The following is a 27330-nucleotide window of genomic DNA, read 5'->3' as shown; positions in this document are numbered from 1 at the left end:
TCTTGACTTCTTTCCACCTATTGTGTTTATATAAACTGCTCCACCGTGCAGCTAAGGAAAAATATGTGGATAAAACTGTCAGTGAAATACATTTCAAGACTGAAAATCTTACTGGGGGTGATGGAGAGGGTAGAGAAAGCTACATTTGATACTGATGCAACTAGTTCACTCTGCAGAATTAGGGCCCAGTAAGCCAGAGGAGGTAAATGACATTTGTATTTCCAGTAAGGACAAAACTGAACCTTAAAGTTTAAAGAATCTGCCCAAGGCTGCTGCATTTATGGTGGGGGGCCATGTTTTAGCAAAGGTCCATCTTTCTACGATGCCAAATGTTACTCTCAAAAAGGAGGCTACAGGGAGGAGAGGTGCAGGTATGGACAGGAGTCACGTGGCATCCTTTTTGAACTGGGCACTAGGGGTGTGGAGGAGAATACAAAAGTTGACATACTGGCAAAAGGGTCACATTTCGGAAACTCCTGAGAGATTGATCTGGAGGTTCTAGAATGCCAGGACTAGAAGAGCTCTTGGAGCTCACCAAAAATAGGTGGAAATATTGAGAATGTAGATTCCAATGGGAGAAGGGGCAGGAAATTGTACAAAAATCACACAAGTTAGGAGCACTATTAGGATGAGTGCTTCTGGCTTCTAATTGATCTTGTGTAGGATTTTTCTCATTATACCTGATTCTGGAGGTATTAGGACCCTCCCCTTCTTGTGATTTACCAGAGGAAACATCACTTCCATAACAGGTGCCTACAATAATACCCATCAGAGCATAGGGCTGCACTTATGGGTCCATCATGATACAGAGTGCATGAGTGGGGCTTTCTGAGATGTGAGGATCCTCAGGCGAAGTCTGCAAATGCCTTTACACTTAGATATACTATTGTGTGTGCTGAACTTTCAGGCATTTTGATGATTACTGAACACTAATAGTTTCACCAAGTTTTCAAGGAAACACATGAGTACAAAATATGAGTAAGCTCAAATGACATGAGACTCTTGAGTGGAGTGGCTGTGTTTAATGTCTTTCCATATTGCTATTGGTGATTCCTGGACCTGACTTACAGTAAGACTCAATAAAATGTATTGGCTGGCTGGCTGGATATACTGATGAAATAAATACCACAAGGCATGTTTCTTTTAAGAAATGAAGCAAAGACCCATCAATCTTACTAAATTGGCCCAAAAGAAAGGCAGGAAGTGCATCTGGGACACATTCCATAGTGCCTCTCCTTTTTAACCCAACAAGATTTGAATAAAAAAGTTATATAGACATTTCATTTGAGCTATTATGAAGATTTAGGTCAGAGAGAGGTGAAGGAACCAGTGGGAATTGGAAAGCCTCCAACTTTCAGGCCATCCAAGCTCACCGCTTGGCCCCATTTGCCAATGGCGTACAGCATGTATTAATAACTCCTGACAAGGAAATCACACTTCTGTCCATCAGGGCCCTTGGGAAAAGGAGGTGTATAAATTAGCATTGATTATCATAGCTGTCACTGTGGCAATTATAACTCTTTAAGTGATTCAGGCCCATGCTGCCGTTGCTTCTCTGCTGACTATGTTTGGGAGAAGGGGACCCTGCTATACCAATGAAACCTCAGGAGGACCATCGCCTTGAGCTTTCCTACTGCATTGAGAATACTGAGAAGCATTTCTTTCATTGGCACACTGACCCTGTAGGCCAACTGCCGTCTCTGCAGCTTGGTTGTCCACATTCTCTGGTATGCAAGTTCCTGTTCTGAGGCTTCTTACTGGGTCTTCATGCAGCACGAATTCACACATCCTGCTACTTCTTGTTGCTTTCACCTTGCTTGACTCCTTTATCAAGGCTAAGAGTACAGGTGAACAGAACAACATCTTCCTCATTATTCAGTTGCTTCTTTTTCCATACCTGTTCCTTCGTCCTCTCTTTGTGGCATGGGTTACACTGAAGGAGCAATAGCTTTAGAGTTAGCCCAAGTTTCTAATCGTGGCTCTATCCCTTTCCAAAGTTTTGGATTTATATGAGTAATTACAGATTTATGAGGTTTCATATCCTCACTCATAAAACAGGCTTGTGGGTGCTCACTCTGAATGTTCATCTTAAGGGTTACAAGAGGGGGTATATGTGAAAGATCAGAGCTAAATGAAAGTGAGAGAAAGTGCTTAATACATACTAATTTTCTTCACAAAACACCCTATAGAGACCTGAGCAGTGTCTGATCTGCCAGCCACTGATCTGTTTGACCTGAGAGGCCCTTGACACTGGAAATATGGAACATGGTCCATCTTCCATGTTTTTCTCAGACCACAAGGTTGATGCCTTCAGAAGAATAACTACCATGTGGGATAAACTACTGAGTGTAGTGCCTAGGAAGCTAGTTTTACACAGGCAGAACAAACCCACCTCACCCATATATCCCTGGTAAATTTTTCTCAACCATCCTGCAATATAATTGAAATTCCAACCTGTCTTCAAGATTTAGGCAAAATATCCTGAGAATTCACCATCTTAAAGTTATCTCAGCCAAGGTTCTTTATCAAATGAGCATAGAAAGAACCTACAAAAATGCATGAGGGGAAAAAACCATCTCAAACTCTAAAAAGAAAACTTGAAAATCAAAATCATAAATGTTTAATCAAATGTCTAAAAATATGTTACTTACATCACCTAGTTAACCCCAACTCAATTCAACCATGTTGTGAGCATTTAATATTTACAGGGAATGCATCTTTCAAAGTAAGCATGCCCAGATTCTACAAGGATCTTTGTAAGAGGTTGTCGCAGTTGCTACCTTAGCTTTGTCCTTGGATTTAAAACTTGATCTGTTCACCACTTTCCATAACACACCCATTTGAATTGAGTCTTTTCAGATTTCTTAAGTTTTACTGAAGAAGAGAGGAGGGCTGGGTGGATGTGGAAAATGATCGCATCCTACACTATTCAGCATTCAACCCTTTGGACTGCTCGGGTGAAATAGTATAACTTGTGTTTTCCACTTGCATGTGGCCATCTCTGCCTGCGTAGAAGTGTCCAAGTTATCAGGCTCTTTCTTCCCTTTCTTAGGAAGGATTCTTCATTATTATCCCTAAAAATGACTACTTCTTAGAATTCTCTTTGCTTTGTGTCTAGCACTTGGAATAATAATCAGGGGTCCCTGGTAAAGAAATTTGGAAGTAAGGGACCTCATTCTGTGCAGAGCAGAGAGGATGAGGATGATGAAATCCTATTGTGGGAATAGTCCTTGATTTGATGATCCTCTAGTGGTCTAAATTCCCAGCTCCATAAGATTTTCTGTAAATAGTGATTCTTCCTTGGCCATGCTCAGGGGTAGAAGCCAGAGAGTAGACCAAAAAGCTCAACTTATGAGTCAGATGGGCCTGGATAGAGCTTCAACTCTAGTTTGAAGAACCATTAGCTTGGCCCTGTAGGGTCTTGGCTTTCTCCCTTAAAAATGGGATTAATCATAAACTGAAATTTTGTTAATAGAAGGATCAAGGAGGTGGTGTAAATAATTTTCCCTTGGTTAACTCCAGGAACTCAATGAGAGACAATGATAGAATTCCATGCAAACATGTAGGGAGGGGAGAAGGAAAATTAAACTTCATTGTTTCCACTTTGATTAGTGCTGTTTGACTGAGAAAATGATATACTTCCTGAGGATATCAAGCCCGATTCATATGAACTCTTTACCACCTGATCATTCCTGGACCCTAGAAACATGCTTTCAGAACTAAAATCTGCCACATTTGCAGACAGTCAGAGCAAGATTTATTTTCCTAGTTTCAAAAGATGAGTAAATGAAGAGGCAGGAACTCAGAAGGATAGGATCCTAATTTCCAGTATCACCACCCTTACCTTCTGCTAGGAGCTCCAACTTATACATGCTTTTGCTTTGTGACCTGAGTCATCTTTTCCAGGAAACACAAGTAGAGTATAAGGACAGGGTACAGAGAATTAACAAAGATCACAAAAAGTCTCTTGAAAAACCAGTTACCGCTATGCACCACAAGAAGTCAGACCCGCTAGGAGCTGTGAGGTGCAATGTAAAACATGCTTGAGTGATCAAAACTCTCCAGTTGGCATGTAAATCTACCAGGGTCTTTACTGGTTTAATGCTGCTTACCAATTTCTTGGTACTTTGTGCTCACCCCTTTTGTGGACAGAGCATGCGTCCATGACCAGAACAAAATATCTCAGTGCAGTAAGCTTCCTTTAACTGTAGAGATCAATGCCAAGAGCATGTGTAAAGGGCATGGATCTGCATCTACCATACTTGCTTTCCTCAAGGCGCTTAGTCAGGTCAAGTAGCAGCTATAGCTGCGGCGGGGGAATTTCGATTCTGTATGGTTCACTGTCTGCTTTTCTTGAGTTGCTGTGGAGGTAGGGGACATATCCATGGTCCTGAATCACCAATTCTTCCTTTAACATGCTGCTTCTTTTGACACTGTCAACTCCTAATGACAGTACTTTTCTCCAGAATGGTTTTAGTTTACACTTTATCTCCTGATTAACATTCTGCAGTTTTTCTGTTACCTTGTCTAATAAGATCTAAGGCTTTCACTCCACAATTCACAATTTCCATAGGTGATACAGTGTAGTTTTCAAGATCCCCCAACACTCTGTCCACAGATATTTTATCCTTCCTGAGCAATTTAGATATGTTCCCTATAGCTTTTATAGCTCCCCTTACTCTTAAGCCTAAATTATGCTTAGACTCGAAACACTGACCATCCCAATTCCCAAAGCAATGAAATAAAAAGAACTTTGTAGTCCCTGGCTTCTGGATGCCTCTCTGCTTCTGTGAAAGCCAAATGAATTGCCTTGCCGCACCCTTTACTCACTTACCGTGATGTCAAAATGTCTATAGCTGGCAGTATTACACTTTATCAATGTAATATTTTCTGTGAAGTTTACAGACACTGAAATGCCTTGTGCTACCCAGATGAATCACAGTGACAAGGGAGGAAATGGGAGAAAATGAAGGGGGATAGAAGAAGCAGCAAAACCCATACGAAACTGCAAAGTACTTGCTTCTTTTTTCTTTTGCTTGCTTTATTTTTGTCTTTAATACTTGCCACCTACTAACACACTCAACATTATAATTCACTTTTAGGGTAGTTTATTGTGTTTTTCTTTATAGAGCTAGATTATAAGCAACAAGAGGGCAGGGTTATCCTTGTTTTGTTTTGTTTTATTTTGTTTTGTTTGATGTTTTCCCCATAACATATAAACTTGTTAAAGAGGAAAGGAGAGAGGGAAGCAGGAAACAAGTTTAGCATACAATGAGCTTGACAGTACTTTTATGGGCCCTTTTTGTAAATGTTATTGCATTTAATCTTCTCAACATATGAAAGTCAGGAGCAATTGTTTTCTTTCCGAGAATAAGAGAGTTGAGGTTGGCTCTCCCAGAAAATAAGAGCTCTGCTGAGCATATATAGCCAACTTTCCATTAAAAACAACCATCTCTGTGGTTAGACAAAATTGGTTTCAAAGTGTGGTGTTTTTTTTTTCTTCCTATAAGACAGGCTAGAAGAACTTGGTAAAGTCTTTTCATTCTGAGTCCCTTTGTCTAAATGAATATTGTCATACAAGGCACACCATTTATTGCAGAATGAATGAGATTGTATATGAGAAGCACTCAGAACATAGTACCTCCTCAGTAAATGCTGGTTTCCTCCTTATCACTTCATCCCTCCAAGTTCAACTCCAAGGGCCCTGGTTGTCAACACCACTCGGTTCTAACCAGGGAAGGAAAGATTTCAGCAGAGAAATACTCATTTCAGATCCTACTCTAACTGTCTTGAGGAGTTTTGGGCAGGCTATGCCTTGATAATATATGAGCTGGCAGGGAGAAGCTCTCTTTTACTTTTATTTTTGGCATTCCCCATCAGGCCAGTGTCCCAATAGCAATCAGCACTCTGTCCGAGCTGGCGTGAGCTGTGGGGTAGCACTGCTCTCTTGGCTTATTTGACAGAGCTTTTCTGACCACTGCGGCCTCAACAGAAAACCCAATCTCTTCCTAGCATGACGCTGTCACTTGCAGGTCTGGATAGGACTAGGACAGATGCGAGGGTCCAGCCCAGGGGATGTGGCTGCTTAAGGTCACACAGCACATTGATTCCAGAGTTGGAGTGGATTCTGATAGGAGCTGGCTCACGCTGCCAGCTGTCAGACACAAGTCCCTTCCTCTCAGCAGAGGGGATGGATGGAAGGGTAATGAAGTCTCTTTTCTGGGCAGCATAAGAGGTTTAGAAGCTGTGTTAAACAGCTTCCAATTACTGCAACAAAATACCTGATACAGACAATTTAAAGGAAGGATGTTTTATTTGGGCTTATAGTTTCAGAGGTTTGAATCCTTTGCCATCCATGGTGGGCTGGCCCCCTTGATTTTGGTCCCTTGGTAAAGCAGAAATATGGTTGAAGAGCCTGGTGAAGAAAAGCTGCTCATGTTCTGGCAGCTAGAAAGCAGAGAGGAAGGGAAAGAACCAGAGAGGAAGGGGATGGGGACCCACTCCCTTCATTTAGGTCCCGCCTCCTGTTTTCATCACCTCCAAATAATACCATCAAGAGTAATCTTACCAGTGAGGTAATTCAGACAAATCAGAGCTTTCATGATCCAGACATTTCCCAAAAGCCCATCAGCAACCAAGTCTTCAGAACGATGAGCCTTTTGGGGTGCCACTTTGGATTTCAGCCTTAATACAAGGGTTTTATTTCACTGTAGCAATGGAGACAATTCACCCCCCAGTTTTTTATGCCTTCTCTTCTTTGTGGCAGCTTTCTGGAGCTCCCTAGGATCCTCAGTTATAAAGGTGGAAGACGTTGGAGTTCTACCTGAGAAATTTTCTTGGTGGTCAAGTCAGCTAAAATCTGGACAACCTATGTGTTAGGTCAGGTGTCAAGAGCTTCCTTGTCTGATAACCCTGCCACTTGTGTCTCCCAGGCAACAACAGCTTTCTGACCTGTATGGAAGATGGGCTGTGGTCCTTTCCAGAAGCCTTGTGTGAGCTCATGTGTCTCGCCCCAGACCCAGTACCGAACGCAGACCTGCAAACAGCCCGCTGCCTTGAGAACAAACACAAGGTGGGATCCTTCTGCAAGTACAAGTGCAAACCCGGATACCACGTGCCTGGATCCTCTCGGAAGTCAAAGAAGTAAGTAGAGGCCGGAAACAAAATCACAAGTTCTGCGAAGGAACAGAGTCAGATTTGACCTTTGGAAGGTGACACTCATTGCTTTGCTGCCCATAAGTCATCCCATTCTGTTTTGTGGGAAGCACACATAACTGCAGATTTGGGTCCAGCAGAAGTAACTTTAGCTCTGTCTTGGCTGCAAACTGGCTGTGTGGTCTCAGACAAGTGACTTCAGTTCTCTGGCATTTCTCAGCAGCCAAGTGAAGATGATAAGAATAATTTCCACATCAGGTTCTTTAAAGAATCAATGAAGATATATGTACAAAGTGGTTATAAAGATGCTTTCTACAAGCCAGCTTGGTGGCACATTCTGGAAAGCTGAGGCAGAAGAACCACAAATTACAGCCCAGCTTGGGCAACTGGGCCATTTGGCAAGGCCTCGTCTAAAAATAAAAATTAAAAAGGATTGTGACTGTGTTCGGTGTGAAGACCCTGGATTCAGTCCCCAGTACTGAAAAAGAAAGAGCCTTGTGCATAACAGTTGTTTAATACATAGTGGGTGTTCGTATAATTGCTGTGGCAATACCTATCAGAACACTCTGGAAGAAAGGGAGAAATCAATAAGTTGGTTGGGCTTGAGTTTCATCTTAACCCACATACAGCTGAGAGAGTCTGACCTTCGTATCTGCCTCTAGGGAAGGAGTTCTGTGAATGCTTTACCCTTAACCCCTACACGTGCTGCCAACCTCGGATGTAACAGGAAGGAATCAAGGGTAGAAAGAGCAGTGGGGCATCGTGATAGTATGTTGGGAGGGTGTGGCTGTACCCATTTGGACTTCAGCTGTCTCTTCTCTCATATCTTTTTTGAAGACGGGCCTTCAAGACTCAGTGTACCCAGGATGGCAGCTGGCAGGAGGTAGCTTGTGTTCCTGTGACCTGTGACCCACCTCCACCCAAATTCCACGGGCTTTATCAGTGCACCAATGGCTTCCAGTTCAACAGCGAGTGTAGGATCAAGTGTGAGGACAGCGACACCTCCCAGGTAAGCCTCCTTGAGCCTGAGATGAATAGTCTGGTCCCTCTCCTCTCTGCTCACCAAAGACCAGACTATACCATAACAACCACTTTCTCCAGCCTGCTATCTACCTAGGCCTGGACTGTATAACTGCAAGATCACCAGTTGGCTTCTTTTGCAATTTCTCTGAGCTTCATTTCTCTCCCTAGAACATCACACTTTAGTTGTTCAGAGAGCTTTGGATTTGAGCATGTTTTAGCATGGGAACCTTACATAGGAAATTACACATGGGTTCCCAATATGTGAAATTAACCACTTAAGTTACTCTGACCAGAGACTTTTTAACAGTTCTCTTAGTTTTCTATCACTATCACCACCCACGTTGGTTCTTGAAATATTTAAGGTCCCAGGACTACTATTTTCTTTAGACATCAGCCGGCTCCTGAGAGAAAATATCCATATTTAGCCAAGAAGTACAGTTTTGAGTATCCTGTGGAAGAAAGAGGTTCAGGAGGAGCTGGGAGGGTTTGAACTTTTCTCCAGGCATGTGTCATTGACTGAAAATCCTGCCTAGTTCTACTGAGGAGTTCTGTGGAGGGATTTTTCTAAATCCCCACATCTAGCATTCACTACGCAATAGGATAGGCAGGGAATCAAGAACTGGAAAGGAAAATGAAAGATAGGAGGAACCATCATTTAAAGTCCATACCCCAACCCTACACTCATAGATATGTGAAGATCATCATCCGGTGAGGCCAGATTTCACCTCACTAAGCTCCGCCACTGGTCTCGTCTTTAGCCAGCCTCAATTGTCTCTGTTACACAGTGTGTGGCTCTAAGTGCCAGGTGCTGCTACCCACCATCCTCAATGCCTTCTTCTCCCTTTCCTCACATCTAAGCCACCCTCAATTCCTATTTTCCCTTCAAAACATCTCCTAAAGCTGGTCCTTTCCATTCCCAGGGTCACCAACGTGACTCTAATCACGATGATCTCTTTTCTGAGCCACCATAAAGTTTCCTGGTTGTTTCTGTCTTGATTGTGACAATACCTTTGCTTATTCCTCAGGATGCAGAATCCCCCTTCCCCTGTGGGCAGCATCCCAGACCTCTTGCCATCCCCAGGGGGAGCGGATGCCCTCTGCCTTGCATCCTCTGTCTTAACCAGTCCCCTCACTTCTTCCAGTTGCCTGAGTCTTCATCATGCTGCACCCCTTGACCTGTGGGGTCCCCTTCCTCTTTCTAATCATCCCTCTCCCTGCATCCCTCTTTGGGATCCCCACTTCTCAGCACTGGCCACATGACCTGGCCATGGTCTGAGTGTTTCATGGCTTCATAAAACTTCACTGAGTTTTTAATCAGCCGGCTGCTGTCACTACTCAGGACAGTGCCTGGCACTTAGTAGGTCCTCATGAAGTTGCAGCTGGATTAAGGATGAGAGAAAGAGATGAAATGAACATCAAAATCAATTTTCTCACTGTCTGGATGAGAAAAGCAAGACTCCCAGAAATTCCTCTGCACCCGGGGTGGCACAGTGGCATCAGCTCAGTCTGAGTCTGCACGCAGGTGCCCCCCCACCGGGTCTGAAAACCCTTGGCCATGCACATGCAGGCTCCTGGGGACACCCATGGGTGCTGGTGCATACTCTTGATCACTGCCAAGGCACAGGAACTTGTGCTGGAACAAGCAAAGACCTGAGAGGACCGTGATTTCTTCCAGCCTGATCAGCTTCCTTCTCTCTCCCTTACATAAAACTGTTGCTAACAGTTACACAAACAGCCGAGCCAAATAATCTTCTGGCCGTGGCCGTGCTATCAAACCGAAACCCAGTCTGCCTGGGGCCTGCCAGGGAACTTTCATGGCCAGTTTGTATTTAAAGGATAGGAAAATGTAAATTTATCAGACGACTCAAGCAGCTCTGTTTGGCAGTGGGTGGTGAGGCTGGACACGAAGAAGCAGGGTATTTCTCGTCTGCTGAAAGAATGAGGGGGAGCATGCCAAGCAGGCTCCTAACACAACTGACGTTTCTAGTCTGTACTGAAAGTGAATTTCCCCTACCCTCAGACCAGGGCCCTGAGAGCCAAAGCTAGTATTCACCTCAGATTCCCTCTCCCGGCCTGTAAACACGGCAGAACCATAGGGCCCAGAGCATTTCTAGTCAAAGGGCTTATAAGGAGCGGGACTTCTTTGTTTTCCAAACAAGTTCCAGATCCTGGCAGGAAAGATAGAGTTTATTGTAGGGGAGAGTCATACACTTCCTCTGACTGCCACTAAAAGCTAATGAATAAATAAAATCTCCACTTCACTCGTTTCATGGGAGGTAGTATAATGCTGGATCTGGAGCCTCAGTCCAAATCCTGGCTTCACCACTTAGTAGCTGGAGAATAAGTTACTTAACACTTCAAGCTTTAGTTTCCTCGTGTATAAAATGGGGGAGGAGACCAGGAGTGGTGGCACACGCTCGTGATCCCAGCACTCGGGAGGCCGAGGCAAGAGGATCATTGCGAGTTCAAGGCCAGCCTGGACTACAAAGTGAGCTCAAGGCTGGCCTGAACTGCATAGCGAGACCCTGTCTCAAAAAAGATAAATAAATAAATAAATAAGTAAGTAAATAAAATAGGGGAGGGCAAATAATACTACTTTCCTCAGAGTTTACTAGTGAGGGTTAGGTGAGGCAAAGAAAGAAGGTATAGCTAAGGATATTCTTGGAGTTGGGCAGGGTGCAACCTATGTTAGCAAACACGGCAGTCTGGGGAAGGCATAAATTAGGTAGCCTGCTTTGGTAGTTGTTCCAGTGGAAAGAATACCGATGCTCCAAAGGACAGGGAAACAAAGGATACACATTCAAAGCCAGCGCCCTGCTGGCTAGCTCCAGAGGGTCTGAGAAGGGGCATTTGCCTTGCCCAAGGGCAGCAAGTGGTGAAACCTGGTCGCTTGTGCAATTCAGCCTGGACCAGTACTGCCCAGTGCCCAATGCTCTGCTGAAAGCATTTTGTATCTGTGCTGTGCTACTGGCTGAGTGTGGCTGTGGGACACTAGAAACATGGTTATGGTGACTCAGTGACTAAGTATTTAGTAGTGCTTAATTCATTGAATTCAAACTTCAGTGTAAATAGCTACACTTATACCTAGGATATCTGACAGCTCATCCCTAGCATTTACGATGTCCTTGTCCTTTTAGACCCAGATGGGGAAATGTAATAATTACCCCTCCCCAACTCTTTGAGTGTTTTTATGGGCACCAAGCTGGCCTTGCACACTTTCTCTCTTTTTCATAACTCATAATAAATCCTTGAGGAAGAAACAATCTCTTGGGTTTACAGATGCAGATAGGAGGCCAGAGGAGGCTAAGTACTGGCCCACAAGTTGGTTTCCAGTGGGAGGCAAGGGCAGCCCTTCTCTTCCCAGTGCCCCTAAGCATTTCCAGGGCAGCCTGCTGGCACAGGGCAGGGACTCTGTGGACAGGCAGCCAGAGGTGCTAATTGTCTCAGGGCTTAATCCAGCTCAGACACTCTCGAGCTGTTGGAGGAGATAACTCAGGCCCACCCCCCAGCGAGAAGCACCATGGGGCTTTTGCGAGTGATTAGGGGAACAGCCAGTTTGGGAATGGGGACAGGGCCTGCAGAGATGCCTGCAGCAGGGAAGGACAAAGGCTGCACATGTTTTGTGTGCTATAACTAGACTCAGTCATTAGCAAGGACATCTGCCCTCTGCATCAGGTTGGGGCAAACGCTAAGGGTACCCAGGTGGAGCTCTAAAGGGCGTCCTGAACATCTACAGGCTCCAGAGTGTGGTGTGCAGAACACATAGCACATGCAAAGGTGAAGAGGCAGGCAAGAAAGAGAGGCACGCTGTGGAGAAGGTGGTTTGCCTAGAGGAAGGACCAAAAAGATCAGGAGGCGGGGCTAGAAATGTCCTCCGGGTTCTATCACAGGAGCCCAGAAGTCCTGGCCCACTGCAGGCTAAGGTTTCCAGACAGTGGATACCCTATTTTTGTCACGGTAGCTTTAGCAGAGGGAGGGAGAGGGAGAGGGAGAGCAGGGAGGCAATAAGACCAGTACCTTATGCTCCCACCTTCTGTGATGAGGCTCCCCCATTTGAAACTCCCTGAGCAGATTCCAGTGAGCTCAAATACATTCTCTGCTGCAAACCCAGCTCTCCAGCCAGCTCTGGCCCACGTAGTGCTGAGGTCTGCAGCCCTTCAGAGGCTGGAGGCCAAATGCATCATCAGCCCAGGCCAAGGCTCCAGGAAATTGGGGTCAATTTCCTACTCCCCTGAGGGCCCAGCAGAATCATGGGGCCTAGAGCCTGGGGCTCCGACAGGGAGAGTCTGGGTTCTCTAAAGCCACGCGGAGCTCCATAAATTTGCCAGAAGCTCACACAGAACTGCTGAGTGTGACCCTGTAAGTCACCCACAACTGCATGCTCAGGGTGAGCCACCTTCTCCAGTGGCCGGAGAGGCTTCTCCTCGCAGTCACACATCTTGCTGCCGACCTAGGAGAGACCCGGAGAGGGGCCCTTTTTCCTTCTGAATCCTGTCTCCTTGCAGCTGTTTTCCCAGACAGGGCAGCTCCAGCCTACATCAGCCCTTTGAAAGAGTTTATTCATTTCTTCACGCACTCACCCATCATTTATTTCCTTTTTTGTTCATTTCTCCATTTACTAACTTATGCATTACGTCCTTGACTATGCCATCTTTACTTGTCCTGTTCATTCAAAATTGAGTCCATCACCCTCCACCTACTCATCTCATCTTTGGTTGAACAACTAGGACTCGAATGAACAAGACTAGCTGTGGAGGGATGAAGGAAGGGACCAAACGGGAAGGCATTATTGAAGGGTCGAGCACACACAGATGGACAGAGTGCTGTCCTGGGCCCGAAGGAGCTCATGACTAGTGGGGAATGATGGTAACGAAGACATAGCGCTGCAGATGTGGGGCTTGTGCACTGCGAAGAATCAGAGCAGGAAGGGTCGTGCAAGACAGTGCCTTCAAACCTGCAGGAAGTGGAAGCCAAGGCTGAGGGGTGGCAGTGCTGTGGAGAGCAAGGGGCAGGAACATAAGGCAGAGTAAAGCTGGGGTTTGGGTGCAAGAATCTGAATGGAAGCTGCGGGTCAGAGGGAGTCACTGCACAGTTTCTGGTTGCAGGAGCGCAGTCAGCTCTCTGGGTGTGTATGGAGTTTCTCTTCTTACTCTAAGCCTCAAAAAGGGATAACAGGTATGGCTTGTTCTGAAATCTTCCAGAAGATGCACCTCTACTCTGAGGCTACCCAAGCTCTCTCAAGTTTCCTTTAGGGTACCTTCCAGACTCCTTAGGGTCGTGCCTAAGCGCCCATACTGCATCCGATTCACCCTCTGCTTTCCTTCTTCCCTTAAGCCATAGAAGCAGAACCACCTGGGTCTCTGCAGCGATCACTGCTTCTGCTTTCCCACACCCTTCCATCTTCCAGGAATGCCCTTCTCTTCCCTTTGTGCCCATAATTCTCCCAGTTCTTGAACACTGTTTCTCCAAGCATCACTTCCTCTAAGAGGCCTTCCTGGATTGAGCCTTCAGAACCGTTGATCCTCCCCAAGGGCTCACAGCACTGACCCACCTGCGCCTGGTGTCACTGAGCACAGGAATATGATGGGGAGTGGCTGCGACTGTGCCTGCCTTTCCTGCCACCTGACTGGGCCAGATGTTTGCTCCTTCTGCTCCCCCAGAGCTGGGCACAGAAAGGGCACTAAGGAAGAGTTCTTGAAGTCAGTGGCAGTTTTAAAACACTTGCAAAGGAGGACCTCCCACTGGGATCTTGGAGATTAGAAAAGGCTGGTAAAGGGGAGTGATGGGTCTTTAAGCTGCACTTACCTAATACTTTGCAGAAGACTGAAAAATAACACACAGCATACACTAAAGAGTTTGGGGCATACAGAGAGAAGGACTCCCATACCACCCTCTTGGTGCCATTACTGATGGAAGGGAAGGGAAGGGAAGGGGAGGGAAGGGAAGGGAAAGGAAGGGAAAGGAAGGTAAAGCACCCCTTAGAATAGAAAGCTTCTTATCTGGACCAGGTTGCCTAGTTAACACAAGGCACAGCCCTGAGATGAGATGCTTTGTGCACCTGTGCCTCTGTGAATAGCCCCAGGACACACACTTTTACCAGGTGTGTAAGTAGGCAACCATATGGCTGATGGGCAACAACAATAATAAACAATTCAAACCTAAGCTGTACTTGCCTTAATTATAATTTTCTGAAAGATCACTGGGCTAAGATTTAGGAAACCTGAGAGATAGGCTGTATCAAAAGCCTGAGATCTATTTCTTTTTCTATTCTGAGTCCTTAGTTTCCCCATCTGTAAAATGGAGATACTAACAACATCTCTCTCAGGATGACCGTCAGCCCTTGGTAAGAAGTCACTTAGGAACCCCTTCCTGAGCTGTGAGCATATGAGAAGTTGATTCTTCTTTACTCTGAAAGGCCTACCCTGTGGGCAGCCTTGTCCTCACTGTGTTTCTGTGGTGTTCAGGGACGAGGAAGCAACATCATCCACTGCCGGAAAGATGGCACCTGGAGCGGCTCCTTCCACATCTGCCAGGAGATGCAAGGCCAGTGCTCAGCCCCAAACCAGCTGAACAGCAACCTTAAACTACAGTGCCCCGACGGCTACGCCATAGGTAGGAGGGGCCTCGTGGGGCAGTGGGAAGCTCATATCCTTCCGGGAACTCGGGGCTGCTGCTCAGGTGTGGCGCTGAGTTTCTCTCTGTGTGAGGCTCTGCACAGGCAGGAGGGAGGCAGAGGAGCAAGGCTGTACCCCGTCTTCCTAGAGAGGGAGTCAGACATGGGGCATTGGCAAAGTTATGAGGATAGAAAAGCTGCCAGAGGTGAAGTGGAACACTGGAGGCACCCAAAGGAAGAGATGCTTACCCAGTGACTTCAAAGAGCTTGTCATCCAGAAATTCCACGTCAGAGAGAAGAACACCTATAGCTAAGGAGCAGGAGATGTGAAAGTATACCTCCTGTTTAGGGAAGCCACAAGGATCCAGTGTGGCTGGTCTTGTTATTAATTGTAAAATTTGCATCATACTAGGCATTTCCGAGGACCTCCTATGAGTCAGACTTGCCACGAACACTTGAAGGACATTACTTCCTTCCTTTTCAATAACCTTTAACACATGAGGCAATTGAAACTCAAAAGGGGTCATGGAGTATGCACCAGCCCCGTCCTGAGACCGGTCCTATTCCACAGCCTGGCTCCTCTTCATGACCTCTCAGCTCCCTCCAGAGGAGGACAAATTGCATTTTCCAAATACTGTTTGTGTAGTGATAGAAATCCACACAGTGGGGAGTGACAGCCTGGGATCTGACGCCAGGTACTTGCCTGGTTTGAACCAGGCATCCGCAAAGCGATGCATTAATCATCAGCTGCAAGGCTTTCTGGGGAACTTGAAGTGCACGGGGCCTGACCTCATTTAAAGGTGGTAATGCTGACCCCTCCAGCTGATTCTCTAATTGACCATGATAAAAAGGCCAAGGAATTGAAAGTCCTTTCTCATGGCCAGTGTGATTTATGAGTAATTGCTAGGGCTGTCTGGTGCAGGTTATCTGAGTATGAACAGAGCCAGCATGCTCCTTACTTGGCACCCCAAGTGTTGTCACTACAGGTCCTGCAGCAAAGCCTGGGCTTGGAGGGTGGTGGTGCTTGGAGACTGAACATCTCTGTTTGAAAATGGAGATACAGAAGCTTAAGTAGCATAAGGCCTTCACCTGGACTTAGAATAGCAATCAAGACTCCTGCATTAAGTCTGGGGTTCTTGCTATTGCAAAAGGCAGAGAACACCAAAGCATGTAATTTCTCTCTCTTATGGATCAAAAAGAACTATGAGATCTCAGAGTCACCAACTCAGATAACCCTGATGAGGAGGGTTGCAAAAAGCCCCACTCATGTAGACATTGCAGAAGTTTGGGGCAACAGGTATTGCTATAGTAACACTAATGGCCGCATCCCAAAGCCAAGATTTTCTCATCACTGTCATTCATAACAGCGGTGCCCAGCTCTGGCCACATATGTCTGTGATGGTGTCCCTATTCCCAACTCAATCAGAAGATTCAAGTGAAGATTCAAGTGCGCTCATGACTGGCATTAAGCAGTGCTGTCAGAAAAATTCTGATTAAGTAACCTTTATGCATATTAAAAAAAACTATAGGAACAAATTTGCTGCCTGTCCATACTCAGTGACACATACAAATACATTCACACATGTGTAAACAAGCATACATCACATGCAGAAATACTTCACAACCACATAGAGCATAAAACACATATACCACACAGAAAATGGATGCTTAGAACCTACAGGTCAAACAAATATCTAGCGCACAATCCCACCATGCCCACACATGTACACACATAGGTAGCATGGAAACCTCTACATGGCACACACGTACACCATACATAAGTACAGGTACCTCAGGAACACAAACACATGCCCCAAAGTATAGCAAACACACAGGAAGGTGCCCAGAGGTAGACCAGGCACCTGCGCACATTTCCACAAGTGCAGCTCATGGTCATATTGTGCTTCTATTGCTTTCCCCTGTCACAGCACCACGCATGCACTCCACTGCCACTCTCTACTACTCTCCCTCAGAATGGCCTAGAGATAGTGGAAGGGATGTGCGTGAGGGTGGAACACCTTTACTGGTAGAGTTTTCTCAAGGTCAAAGGAGAAAACGGGAGAAATCTGTATGATATTAATCTCCCTCTGTTCCCCAGAATCTCATGTGCCCAAGAACCCCTGGATGGGCCATGGTGGTGGTGGGGACCTGTGTGGGAACAGCAGGGTGAGAAAAAAGAATGCAGAGGGACTGAGGGAGACAGAGAAATGAAGAGGGAATGCAGATTTCTCTCTCTCTCTCTCTCAAACACACACACACACACACACACACACACTGCTCACTCCAAAGATCCCCGTGAGCTCCCAGGCTAAGCCTTCCTCTGGGGAGACTTGGCTTTACCTCAGAGAGGAGTGTGATCTGAGGCTTTGTAAATGGGGACGGTGTGTGCAGGGGACAGGGCTTCTGGGACTGGGGGCTGGAGAGTACATCTCTCTGGTTCCTCCCCAAGCTGCCTAGGAAGGCTTGTGTGGCAGTTATGAGCCTGCAGAAGGTCGCAGTTGTTGCCACTGGCTGATGCCCTCCCTGCACCTCTGGGGAAGGAGAGGCGGGGGCCTGGTGAGATCACCACTCTGTAATGATGCCAATTATGGCTCATATATCACAACACAGCAGCTTGGTCCTGAGGCCCGAGAGCCCAGGTGTGGGGGAGGGGAGCCCAGTGGGAGGAGAGACACACACACACACACACACACACACAGAGAGAGAGAGAGAGAGAGAGAGAGAGAGAGAGAGAGAGAGAGAGAGAGCACACACTGCTGCAGAGGACAGACAACCAGTGCCTCCTACCTTGACCATATACTTCCCTTTTATTCTTTGCACTCAGGATAAGAGAGCCTTTGTCTCTTATTCGGAGACAACATCACTTGTTTCAAAAAGAATTTTATCTTCACAGCTTGTCTTACCTTTGCACCCTAAAAATCTCTTTTAGAACTGATCTTGTGACAAAACATCCACCACGGAGCATCTCGGCCTGCTTGGGAACATTCTCTCGACTCCTCTGTTCTGTCCTATCGCTTTTCTTCCATTTCACTTCTCTCCTTCCACTGCTGCCTCCTCTCTGTACAACCAACCCTGTCCATTGCTATGCCTGGATGTCAGGAGAGATGAGTTGTGGATGTTAAGCTGTGGCTCTTTGTCACCTGCGCTCTGGGCCTCTTGACTGAGTGACCTGTAAAATGGATGCAGTGACACCTGCCTTACAGGGCTGGATTTGCAGGGAGCTGAGGTGACCTAAGAAAATCACCCAGCAAGGTCAGAAGTAGTCCCTATTTCAGGCTCCCTCTGCCTGTTTTTCAAGTGCAATTTCTAAACATTGTCCTGGACTGGTCACCCCATTCTTGCCCCTTCTTTAGACCTCGTGTGTCTCTTAGACTGAAGAGGATGTTAAGGTGGCAACAGGGAGGCTCTGGATAGATTACGTACTCCTGTAGGCACAGGCGCATGTGTGTGTGTGTATGTGTGTATGCGTGTGGAGAAAGACTTCCAGGACTGTTTCAGAAAGTAGCAAGAGCAATGGGATAAGTGCATTCAAAGGCAGAGGAGGTATATTGTGGAGGATTAGTGGAAGTTTATTTTTTTCTGTATTTAATTTGTAAAAATTTGAACATTGAGTGATTATTCAGATCACATGTATGTGAGGAATGTATCTGGAAGGGGGTCTTTAGAAGAGCTAAGGAATAGGATATTTAAAGAAAAGCATTGGCTTGGTTTGGGTGCACCATTGTCCAGAGGTGGCTTTGCTCTGTGACAGAGGAATGACCTCCTCAGGGCTTGCTCAGAATCTGCCAGGGTAGTTTTTACCCTCATGAACGAGTTGAGGGACATCTCATAGGATGGGCTTTATTACTAGGCCACCTGGGCATGGGTGAGGTTATGGTGGAGAATGACTGAGCCAGGTCACAGTACCTTGCAACCCACAGCCTGAGAGCCGACTTCCTCCTCCCAGAAGTGCCTGGGCCATCTCTCTGCAAACCCTTCGCTGCGCATCATCCAGCCCTTCCTTTGTGCATCTCCTGATTCATTTTCCTTCCTTTAACCATTGCATCCATCCTCTGCTTATTCTAACACCCATTTATACGCTTGCTTCCTCCTTCATAACGTGGCTAAAGGCCAGTTTGCCATCCACGTGTCCATTCACTCATACTTTCATTTCCTCGGACACTGAGGCAGTCATTTACACATTGTCTCTTTGCACCAGTTTCACCTTCTGAATGCCTACCACCTGCCGTGCATGGTGTTGCGGCTTAGAAGGAGGAGCAAGACAGTGCTGGCCACAGACATCACAGTCCAGAAAGGAGGAGTGCTATAGGTCCAGTCGTCACTCAACCAACTGGAAATGGCAACATGACAGATGCTTTGATGGATATGTGTGATGGGCTGGTCTTCTTTGGCAGATGGACTGAGACAAGAGGGTGCTTAGTAACGTGCTAAAGGAGGATCTGGAAGGCACAGGAGAGGACAGGAATAAAAGCTCAAAGGAAAGAGAAGAGTGGGGGTGAAGAAGAAGGAAGCTGGTGTTTTATTTATGTTGATTTCAGTCCCTTGGGCTGAAACTCACTGAGCTCTCCCTGGGTGTCAGGCTCTAGGCTAGGCTCAGATGAATCCCCAGTACCGATGCCTCCTACCACAACACTAACTGTGTGCAAAAGGCAGGAGGTGGGAAGGCACCACTGGGCTGAGACTCCTGAATGCCCAAAGGGACAAGGGAGGGACATTCAGTGTGGTGGGCATTCCACACAGGGAGAGCTCCCAGACATCTCCCAAAATCTGGGTGCACACATTGACATAGTTGCACCAGGCCTTGAAGGACTGATAGGATTTGGTCCTGGGAAGGCAGGTGGATGTTTTGGGAGCCCAGGTGGATAGAAACAGAAGGACAGAGGTGGGGGAGTGTAGGACTCGTAGACAGCCAAGAGTAGTCTACTCACATTGGACCAGCTCGCGTGTGGGGATGCTGAGAGGAGAGGAGGTGGATCACACCATAGAGAGCACTGAGAGCCTGCCAAAGGGCAAGGACTTGATCCTAGATATGGGAAGTGCTGGGGAGGGCTTTGAATGAGCAGAAGCATGATTAAACTGGGTTCAGGGCCAGTGGTGATGGTGGTGGCTCCCAGCTCCACTGGAGACAAGTGAATGGAGTCAGGGAGACCAAGGGTGGCTCTGCCAATGGAGCTCACCCCTTTCCACTGTCCTGAAGATAGAACAGGCAAGTCCACTGGGGACCAGGGAACAGCAAGGAGGTCAGCTTGTGGGCAACAAAGGTGGCCCCATCCACCAACTTGCACTGTGCTTCCCCTCAGGGTCAGAGTGCGCCACCTCGTGCCTGGACCACAACAGCGAGTCCATCATCCTGCCAACAAATGTGACAGTGCGTGACATCCCTCACTGGCTGAACCCGACACGAGTGCAGGTGAGTGACCAGGGCCACAGCCTGTGGCTAAGGCAGAGGAAGATGCCATCGCGGAGCCCCACGTTCATCCCTGTGCTTGCACTGTTTCATGTCATCATCACTCCTTCTTGAACACTTCTCATCAGGACCCATACGAAAGGCATTTCAGGGGCTGGGGATTTAGCTCAGCGGCAAAAGCGCCTGCCTGGCAAGCTCAAGGTCATGAGTTCGGTTCCCGGTACCGGAGAAAAACCAAAAAAAAAAAAAAAAAAGAAAGGCATTTCATTTATTGTACTCCTGAGTGCTGATGTTGGCCTGGTACAATGGGTCCTCATGTCCTTGGTTTACAGGTAAGGAAACAAGGCACCAAGAGCACTTAGGTAGGTACTGAAGAGTGAGATTACAGCCTAGGGTCTGTCGGACTGTCATATCCATACTCATAAGGAAAGTGCTCTTTGGTTTCCCTGGTGCCCTCACCCTAGATGTACAACCTACAGTGGTCTCCATCTCTGGCTTCTTTCTTGCACTTTCCCTGTTTGGTAAAAAGAACATGTGATGTTCAGGACACTAGTCACACCTATCCTTTACAGAGCCCTGTGTTCACGTAGCTGGCACTTTGCATACAAATGATATTTAACACTCAAGCAGGGTAGGAGGGAGGGGTCATGGTTGACCCCCATGGCCACTGCATTCTCAGAAGTGTGATGGACCCAAAGGGAGGCCTCAAAGCCACACTCAAGTGTAGATACTGGGGCCTTCCTGTGTGTCAAGCTGGCCTAATGACTACTGACCCACCACCATCTTTTTGACAGTGACAGTTTGACTGTGAGGTTGGTCTTTCCCACTTACCCTTGTGTCACCTGATCAGGTGGGTCCCCCTGAGATGATGTGTCTCCCATTCCTGGCCTCCAGGGCAGCATATTCTCAGGTCTCATGGTGGCTTTGGACACTCGCTCCTCACCTTGGAGAGGCAGGGAAGGAGGTGGTGGCAGAGGCAACAGGCGCTGTTGAGCTGAATCTTTCTTCACCAGCCTTTCTGCCCAGGCTGCTGGGAGCTGCTGTCTGCCAGCCTGCTGTAGATTGAGCTCCGGATAGCTGGGCAGAACCCGATACGGGGTGTACTGTTTCTCAGATGAGCTGAGGGCATGGTTTTGAGGGCTTACTCAGCACTCTTGGCATGTGGACCTGACCAGACCCCGCCACTTCCTGCACCCCCCAGCTTTCAGGTCCCCTCCATTCCTTCTCCTTTTTCTCTTCTTCTTCTGCTCTCTCTTTCCTGTCTCTTTGTTTCTCCCCCCTCATTCCCTTTTATTCTGCCTCTACTTTTGTCAGTTTCTCCCTCCTCCCTATCACATCTTGTTCTCCTGACCCGCTTCCTCCCCTGCGTGTTCTTCCCCTCCAAGTCTGTCTTCTGTCCCTCCCTCTCCCTCACTGCACAACGACAGGACAGCCCGTTACACTGGCCTCAGACTCACTCATCTGTTTCCTTTACTTCAGAGTGCCTTTCCCCATTCCTAAAGCAGAAATACCCAAGAATGTCCTGATATGCACAGATGTGCAGAAACACCCAGCAGTGTGCACAGACTGTGTCTGTCAGACTCAGAAGGCAGCTGGAGATCCCAAAGTCCAGGCCCCTGGTTACACACATAGAGAAACAGAATCACAGGGACAGGAGAGCGAGTCCTGCCAACCACCTACCAGTCAGGACTAGGATGGGCAGCCCCTCCTAGTTCTCTGTACCTTCTCCACCTCCCCCACACCCCAAAGCATGAGAGACCTCCCTGTCACCCCAGAGTCGAGGTCTTCTTGGCCCGGCCGAGCTCCCACTTGAGGCTTTTCCTACCTCCTGAGTAAATTCCCACCCTCCTCTCTGTGAGCTCTGGGCACTAAAGCGTTCGGTTATAATTCACTGTGAAGTAAATCCAAGGATCTGAAAGCCTGCGAGCCGCCCGCCCACCCCCCCAGTCGCCCACCCGCTGCCTGCCTGCCCCAGCCCCCACCCAGCTCCCTGGTCTGCCCGCCTTTATTGATGCCGGCCTACTGAGAGAGCCATAACGAGGTTCAGACCTCCACCAGTCTCTGGAGGCCTCATTATCCAGGAGGAAAAAAAATGTAGAAAAAGGGAGGAGGGCGAAGGGCATAGATTGATGATTTCCAGGAAGAAGGCAGAGAAGCTGGCCCGTGCTGCACCCTTGCCCTCAGTGCTGAGCTGCACAAATAGAGCTGCAGTCCTGGCGTTTCCGGCCCCAGGGAGGCCAAGACTAACTGCTCGGCATCCTGAGGGAAAGCCCCACACAGCAGTGAGAGAGGGATGGTCTGGATGAGGCTCTGCTCCAACTCCGAACACCTTTGCCCCAGGGTAAGAGAGAGGCCAGAACGGACTAAGGATACACTTGCTGTGTTAAGCACTGGGCCAGGGGCTTCCTATCCACCTCACCACACACACACACACACACACACACACACACACACACATTCACACTTACCCCTCATACACCTCTATAAACTAGATGAGCATTAGTCTTCTCCCATTTCCAATGGAGGAAATAAAATTTCAGAGATGAGAGCCACATGCTGAAGAGGAATTGAAGAAGGACTTGGATCAGTCCATGCACTGGTTTGCTTCCGCCATGCAGCCCCCATGGATGTAGAATAATAATCACAATGGCGAGATATTAACAGATTGATTACCAAGCTTGCACTGGCCAATGTTTGAAAACTATCTCTCCCGCCCCCAAAATGAACTCTAATTTGTAGCATTTGCCAATTTTCACAGTGTAAATACTCCCACCACACGGGAAGTCAAGGTATCCAAATGCCCATCACTGAACACAAGGCTGGCGAGATGCAGGTTCTAAGGGCCTCTTGAGCCTGTGGAAACTGGCTGCAGATCACCACTTCCATTTACCCATGACACCATTTTAAGCCCTTTACTGTACTACATATGCAATGAAACACAGATGGGTGACTATCAATACTGAGATCATGTGTCCTTATTAGTATACAAGGACTTCAACGTTGTACAGACAGGACTGTGGTCATTTTATTTCCTGAGGAACATCCCTCAGTACACAGCACACAGTAGATGCACAGTAAATATTTACGGTTGCTTCATCAAGTGACCAACTTGTGGTCCTTTATGCTTTATGTCCTGGAGCAAATCCTACCGCTTCTCTGGGCCATTTTTCTCATGAAAGCTGGATCTAGGTCAGATGTCACGAACTGAGGCACTTGCGGAACCAGGAGGGTGGGGTGGGTGAGGGAAGCTGGTCCAGCATATTATTCTGCACTTTTGAATACCTAGGCATATTATTAATATTGGCAGTCATGCTGTTTTCTATCAATATTTCTGAAAGTCAGAAAAATGGACAAAAATATAACAAACACCCATATATATGCTACCCGATTTTAGAAATAAAATTTTGTATTATGGAAGTTCTTTTCTTTTCCTTGAGATCTAACTTTCATGCTCCTGTAAAGCATAAGGCTTGATAAATTCTTACACTTGTGCACATCTATGAAACCATTATCTCTATCAGGGTGTGACCCTTCCCACCTAGCCAGTGAACAATTCCCTTCTTCACAGCAATGCCTCCACCACCAAGGTACCAGGAGTTCTGCTCTCTATGAATGGATCTGGTTTACATTTGAACTTCATATAACTGAAATCATAAAGTATATTCATGAACTTCTTTCATAGGCACATTTTGAACTTCTATAAAGCAAACACTTCTTGTTTTCTCTAAATCATCACCTTCTTACACTCCCTCCCTACACATGTACTTTGAAAGAGATACAAAGACAGATAACTCTCCCTCCAACTGAATAAATGAGAAGTCACACATTCAGTGATCTACACAAATGCCGTTCTAGCTCAGTGCTGGAGGAGCTAGGGGGAATAGTGGAGACTGTGGTGAACCATGAAAAACATCTTTGTTTTATTGGCTGTTTCCAGAGTGGTCAGATCTAGCCAAGGGCAGCAGTGTGGAAATGTGGGCCTAGTATAACCACGTTTTCCACTTTTTACTTGAGTACAATAAATCTGGAGTTTTTAAAGTTGGAATCTCTTTTAATTTGGCAACCAATTTTGACCTTTTCCAAGCACTCGTATGCCAAAGCAAATACTTCTGTGGGTTGTGTATCCTAGAACTCCTGGATCGCAAACTTTGGATGAGATAGGCTCTACCAGCTTGGATATTTAGAATTTTGGGGGGCACTGGGGAGTCTTCTCCCATCAGCTCCTAGGGAGTAATTCCAGTCTACTCCTGCATGACCCTTTGTTCAGGGATGACAGGAGAGTTTTACAACATAAGATACAGCTGTCATGCTCAGCAGCATATAATTTCTTTAGGTAGCTGAATCTTTAGCTTTTATAATGGCTCTGGAAGAAGAACAGGAGAAGAAAAGAGAAAGAGAGAGAAAGAAAAGAAAGAGACATTACCATTTACTGACTGTGATGATAAAGGCCACATTTGCTGGGACATTTCCACATATGCCACCTCATTTTGCCTCTGTCGCACCCACTGAGGTGAATACTCTTACCATTTTGCAGATGGAGCTGAGGCTCAGAGAGATTGTAACTGTCCAGCTCAAGTCATGTGGTTAAATTTTTTAATTCTGCTTAACTCATCCTGCAAGGAAAGCATCCTACACACTTTGGAAAATAAACCTATGTAATACATGAAGGCAAGGTACAGACTTCATCACTCAAAAAGAAAGAAGGATAGTAGGAAACTGCCTGGAGTCTGGAGATGACAGGTAGATAGTAACTAGTAAGTCCAGCTTCTCTGATATAATAGATGAAGATTCCAAGTGCCCTGGAGAGGATGTGGGTAGAAAAAGAGAAGTGGCCAGAATCTACTGATTTCTCATTCTCCCACACTTTCACTCATCTGATCATGTGTTTGTTTTTTCCTTCATTCAATAAACGTTATGATTTCCAAGTGGCAAACATTCTTTAAACACTAAGAAAGAGCATAAAAGTGTCTAAGCTTTTAAGAATCCTACTCAGAAGAAAGTTAGAAACTTACTGCTTGACAACAAAAGTCAATAATAATAATACTAACTAATATGATTCTCTCCTGGTAGGTCCTGTAAATCAAGGAAAAAGGAGAGCTTATCTGAGAAGACATTCAGGAAGGGGTCAGATCTGGGTCTCAGGATGAGGAGGTCCTCTAAAGATGGCCTCCCACACATCCTTGGCTCTGAGTAGGGCTTGTTTGCTTTCTACCTCATCTTTTAGACACTCTCTCCTCTCCTGCACCTGTCTCAGCATCTCTTTACCTTTCTGAACTTTGACCTTCTCCTCGATTGAATGAGGAAGCTACTTTATAATTATAGCTCCAGGGACTATGAGACTTTGAAGGAGAATGTGGTGTTCGAAACCTAGACTTTAAAAGCAAATAGCTGGAGGTTTAAGTGCCAGCTTCACTGCCTGTCTTTGTGAAGGATGACTTCTCATTCCTCAGCTTTCTGTTGTGCAAATAAGAGTCTAAAATAATATCTGTCTCATTATTACAGTAAGTCATCAGTGTGGGGAAAGTTCTGAGCATAATATTCTTCTACTATAGGGTTCCTGGTGGTGAGTCTGAAGACAAAGATGATGGTGTTGGTGTTGATGGAAGTAATAAGAGTGCTTATACTTTGTTGAGGATGACTGTGGTAGTGATGGTGATGATAGCAGTGATGATGATGATGACGATGGTAGTGTGAGGATAAAGGTAAAGAGGAGGAAGAAGTTAATAGTGGTGACTCTGGTAGTGCTGATGGTGTTGCTGATGATGCTGGTGGTACCAGTGGTAGTGGTGCTGATGATGTTGCAAAAATGGCAGCTGCAGCCAGAAAGGAAAGACAACCCATTCTTCTTAAACACTGAGGTGGGAAATGAAAACTTCTTACAAAACCTGAAGGGCTCTTCTTGGGCTACATGTCTCACTGGCATTAGGAAGAACAAGGCCGACATTTGAGGTGCCCCATCTGGGATCCCTCAATTTGTGGTCTGAACAGCCTAGACTTTCCTTCAGTTCCCACTGCCTGTCTCCTTTCTGAGTTTCCCCAGCACACAGAGGGACCCTGTAGTAAGACAGGTGGGGCGTGCAGACCTGAGTAATAGTGGAAAATCCAAAAGCTTTGGAAAGATAAATAGGCTTACACAGATAGTATAAAAGTCCTTTTTCTGAACTCACGTTAGGTAAACCTCAACTGACAGAAACTTGTACAACTACACCAAGACACTGCTGCAGATGGATTAAATTAGCTGTCAAATAAACAGGGGGAGGGATGGGCATCAAGTCCCTGGTGGATCCTAACCCTGCTGTTTTCTACTTCTTGAATCTTTACCAAATACTCTCCAACATTTCTGGATTTGGGCTAAGAACAGACACTTGGGCTCAGAGAAGAGAGCTAGTTAAGGTTTTTCAGAGAATTAAAGCAGGTGATCCTGTTCACTGTGGCCCCATGGCTGGAAAGCAGAGGTGAAGAAGGAATATTGAGGAACGCACATTCCTTTCTATGTATTTGTTCACTGTGTCTCCTGTCTGATCTTGGGGAAAAACAAAGATGTCTGAAATCTAGGATCTGTCTTCAAGAAACTTAAGAAATGGGTCCAAAAACGTTTTCTTGTCCATTTATCTCAACAAGCCTGTGACGTTTTCAGTACTATTTCACAAGCATCATAGATGATATTGCGAAAGAAATTTCAAATTAGAATTGTAAACACGTCTGTCCTGTTTCCAAGCCTATGGTCTTTCTCATAGACCACCTGTGTGTATATTGGGAGAGGTTAGACAGTCTCAATATAGACAGTGGTGAACTAGATAGTAAGTGTTACATCGTGAGACTGACTGATAGATCCTCAAGTTAAGCTCTTGGTCCAAGATCTTTAATTTAACTCAGTCTACATTAAGGTGACTCACTAAACTAGAAACTATGCCTGGCATTGCAAACACTCTTCTGGTACTCTAGTAGAGAGAGGATAAGTAGAGAATCATCTTTACTTGTTGATAAGAATTATCTCTACTTTAGTAGAATCATCTCTTTTCTGACATGGACCCATTCTTTTTTTTTTTATTTTAAAAATAAAAGGAGGAAAATATTAACAGACAGTCGACCTTTTACAAAATAGCAAAGGAACAGTACAGACAGTACAGAG

General features: G+C 46.2%; 1 protein-coding gene across 1 annotated transcript in view; it reads left to right on the top strand.

Moving 5' to 3' along the window:
- Pappa (pregnancy-associated plasma protein A, pappalysin 1) overlaps positions 1-27330 on the top strand; it is a gene marked incomplete at both ends in the record, with an annotated part of 230329 nt that overhangs the window by 178088 nt on the left and 24911 nt on the right. Inside the window, 4 exon segments of the mRNA XM_013513305.1 lie at positions 6933-7143; positions 7993-8164; positions 14643-14790; positions 20092-20201. Of these exon segments, the coding sequence (XP_013368759.1) occupies positions 6933-7143; positions 7993-8164; positions 14643-14790; positions 20092-20201 (641 nt within the window).

Source organism: Chinchilla lanigera, unplaced genomic scaffold, assembly GCF_000276665.1.
Source record: "Chinchilla lanigera isolate Chin_1 unplaced genomic scaffold, ChiLan1.0 scaffold00018, whole genome shotgun sequence".
In the NCBI taxonomy this organism is placed as follows: domain Eukaryota; kingdom Metazoa; phylum Chordata; class Mammalia; order Rodentia; family Chinchillidae; genus Chinchilla; species Chinchilla lanigera.
This window is presented reverse-complemented; position numbering and strand designations above follow the sequence as displayed.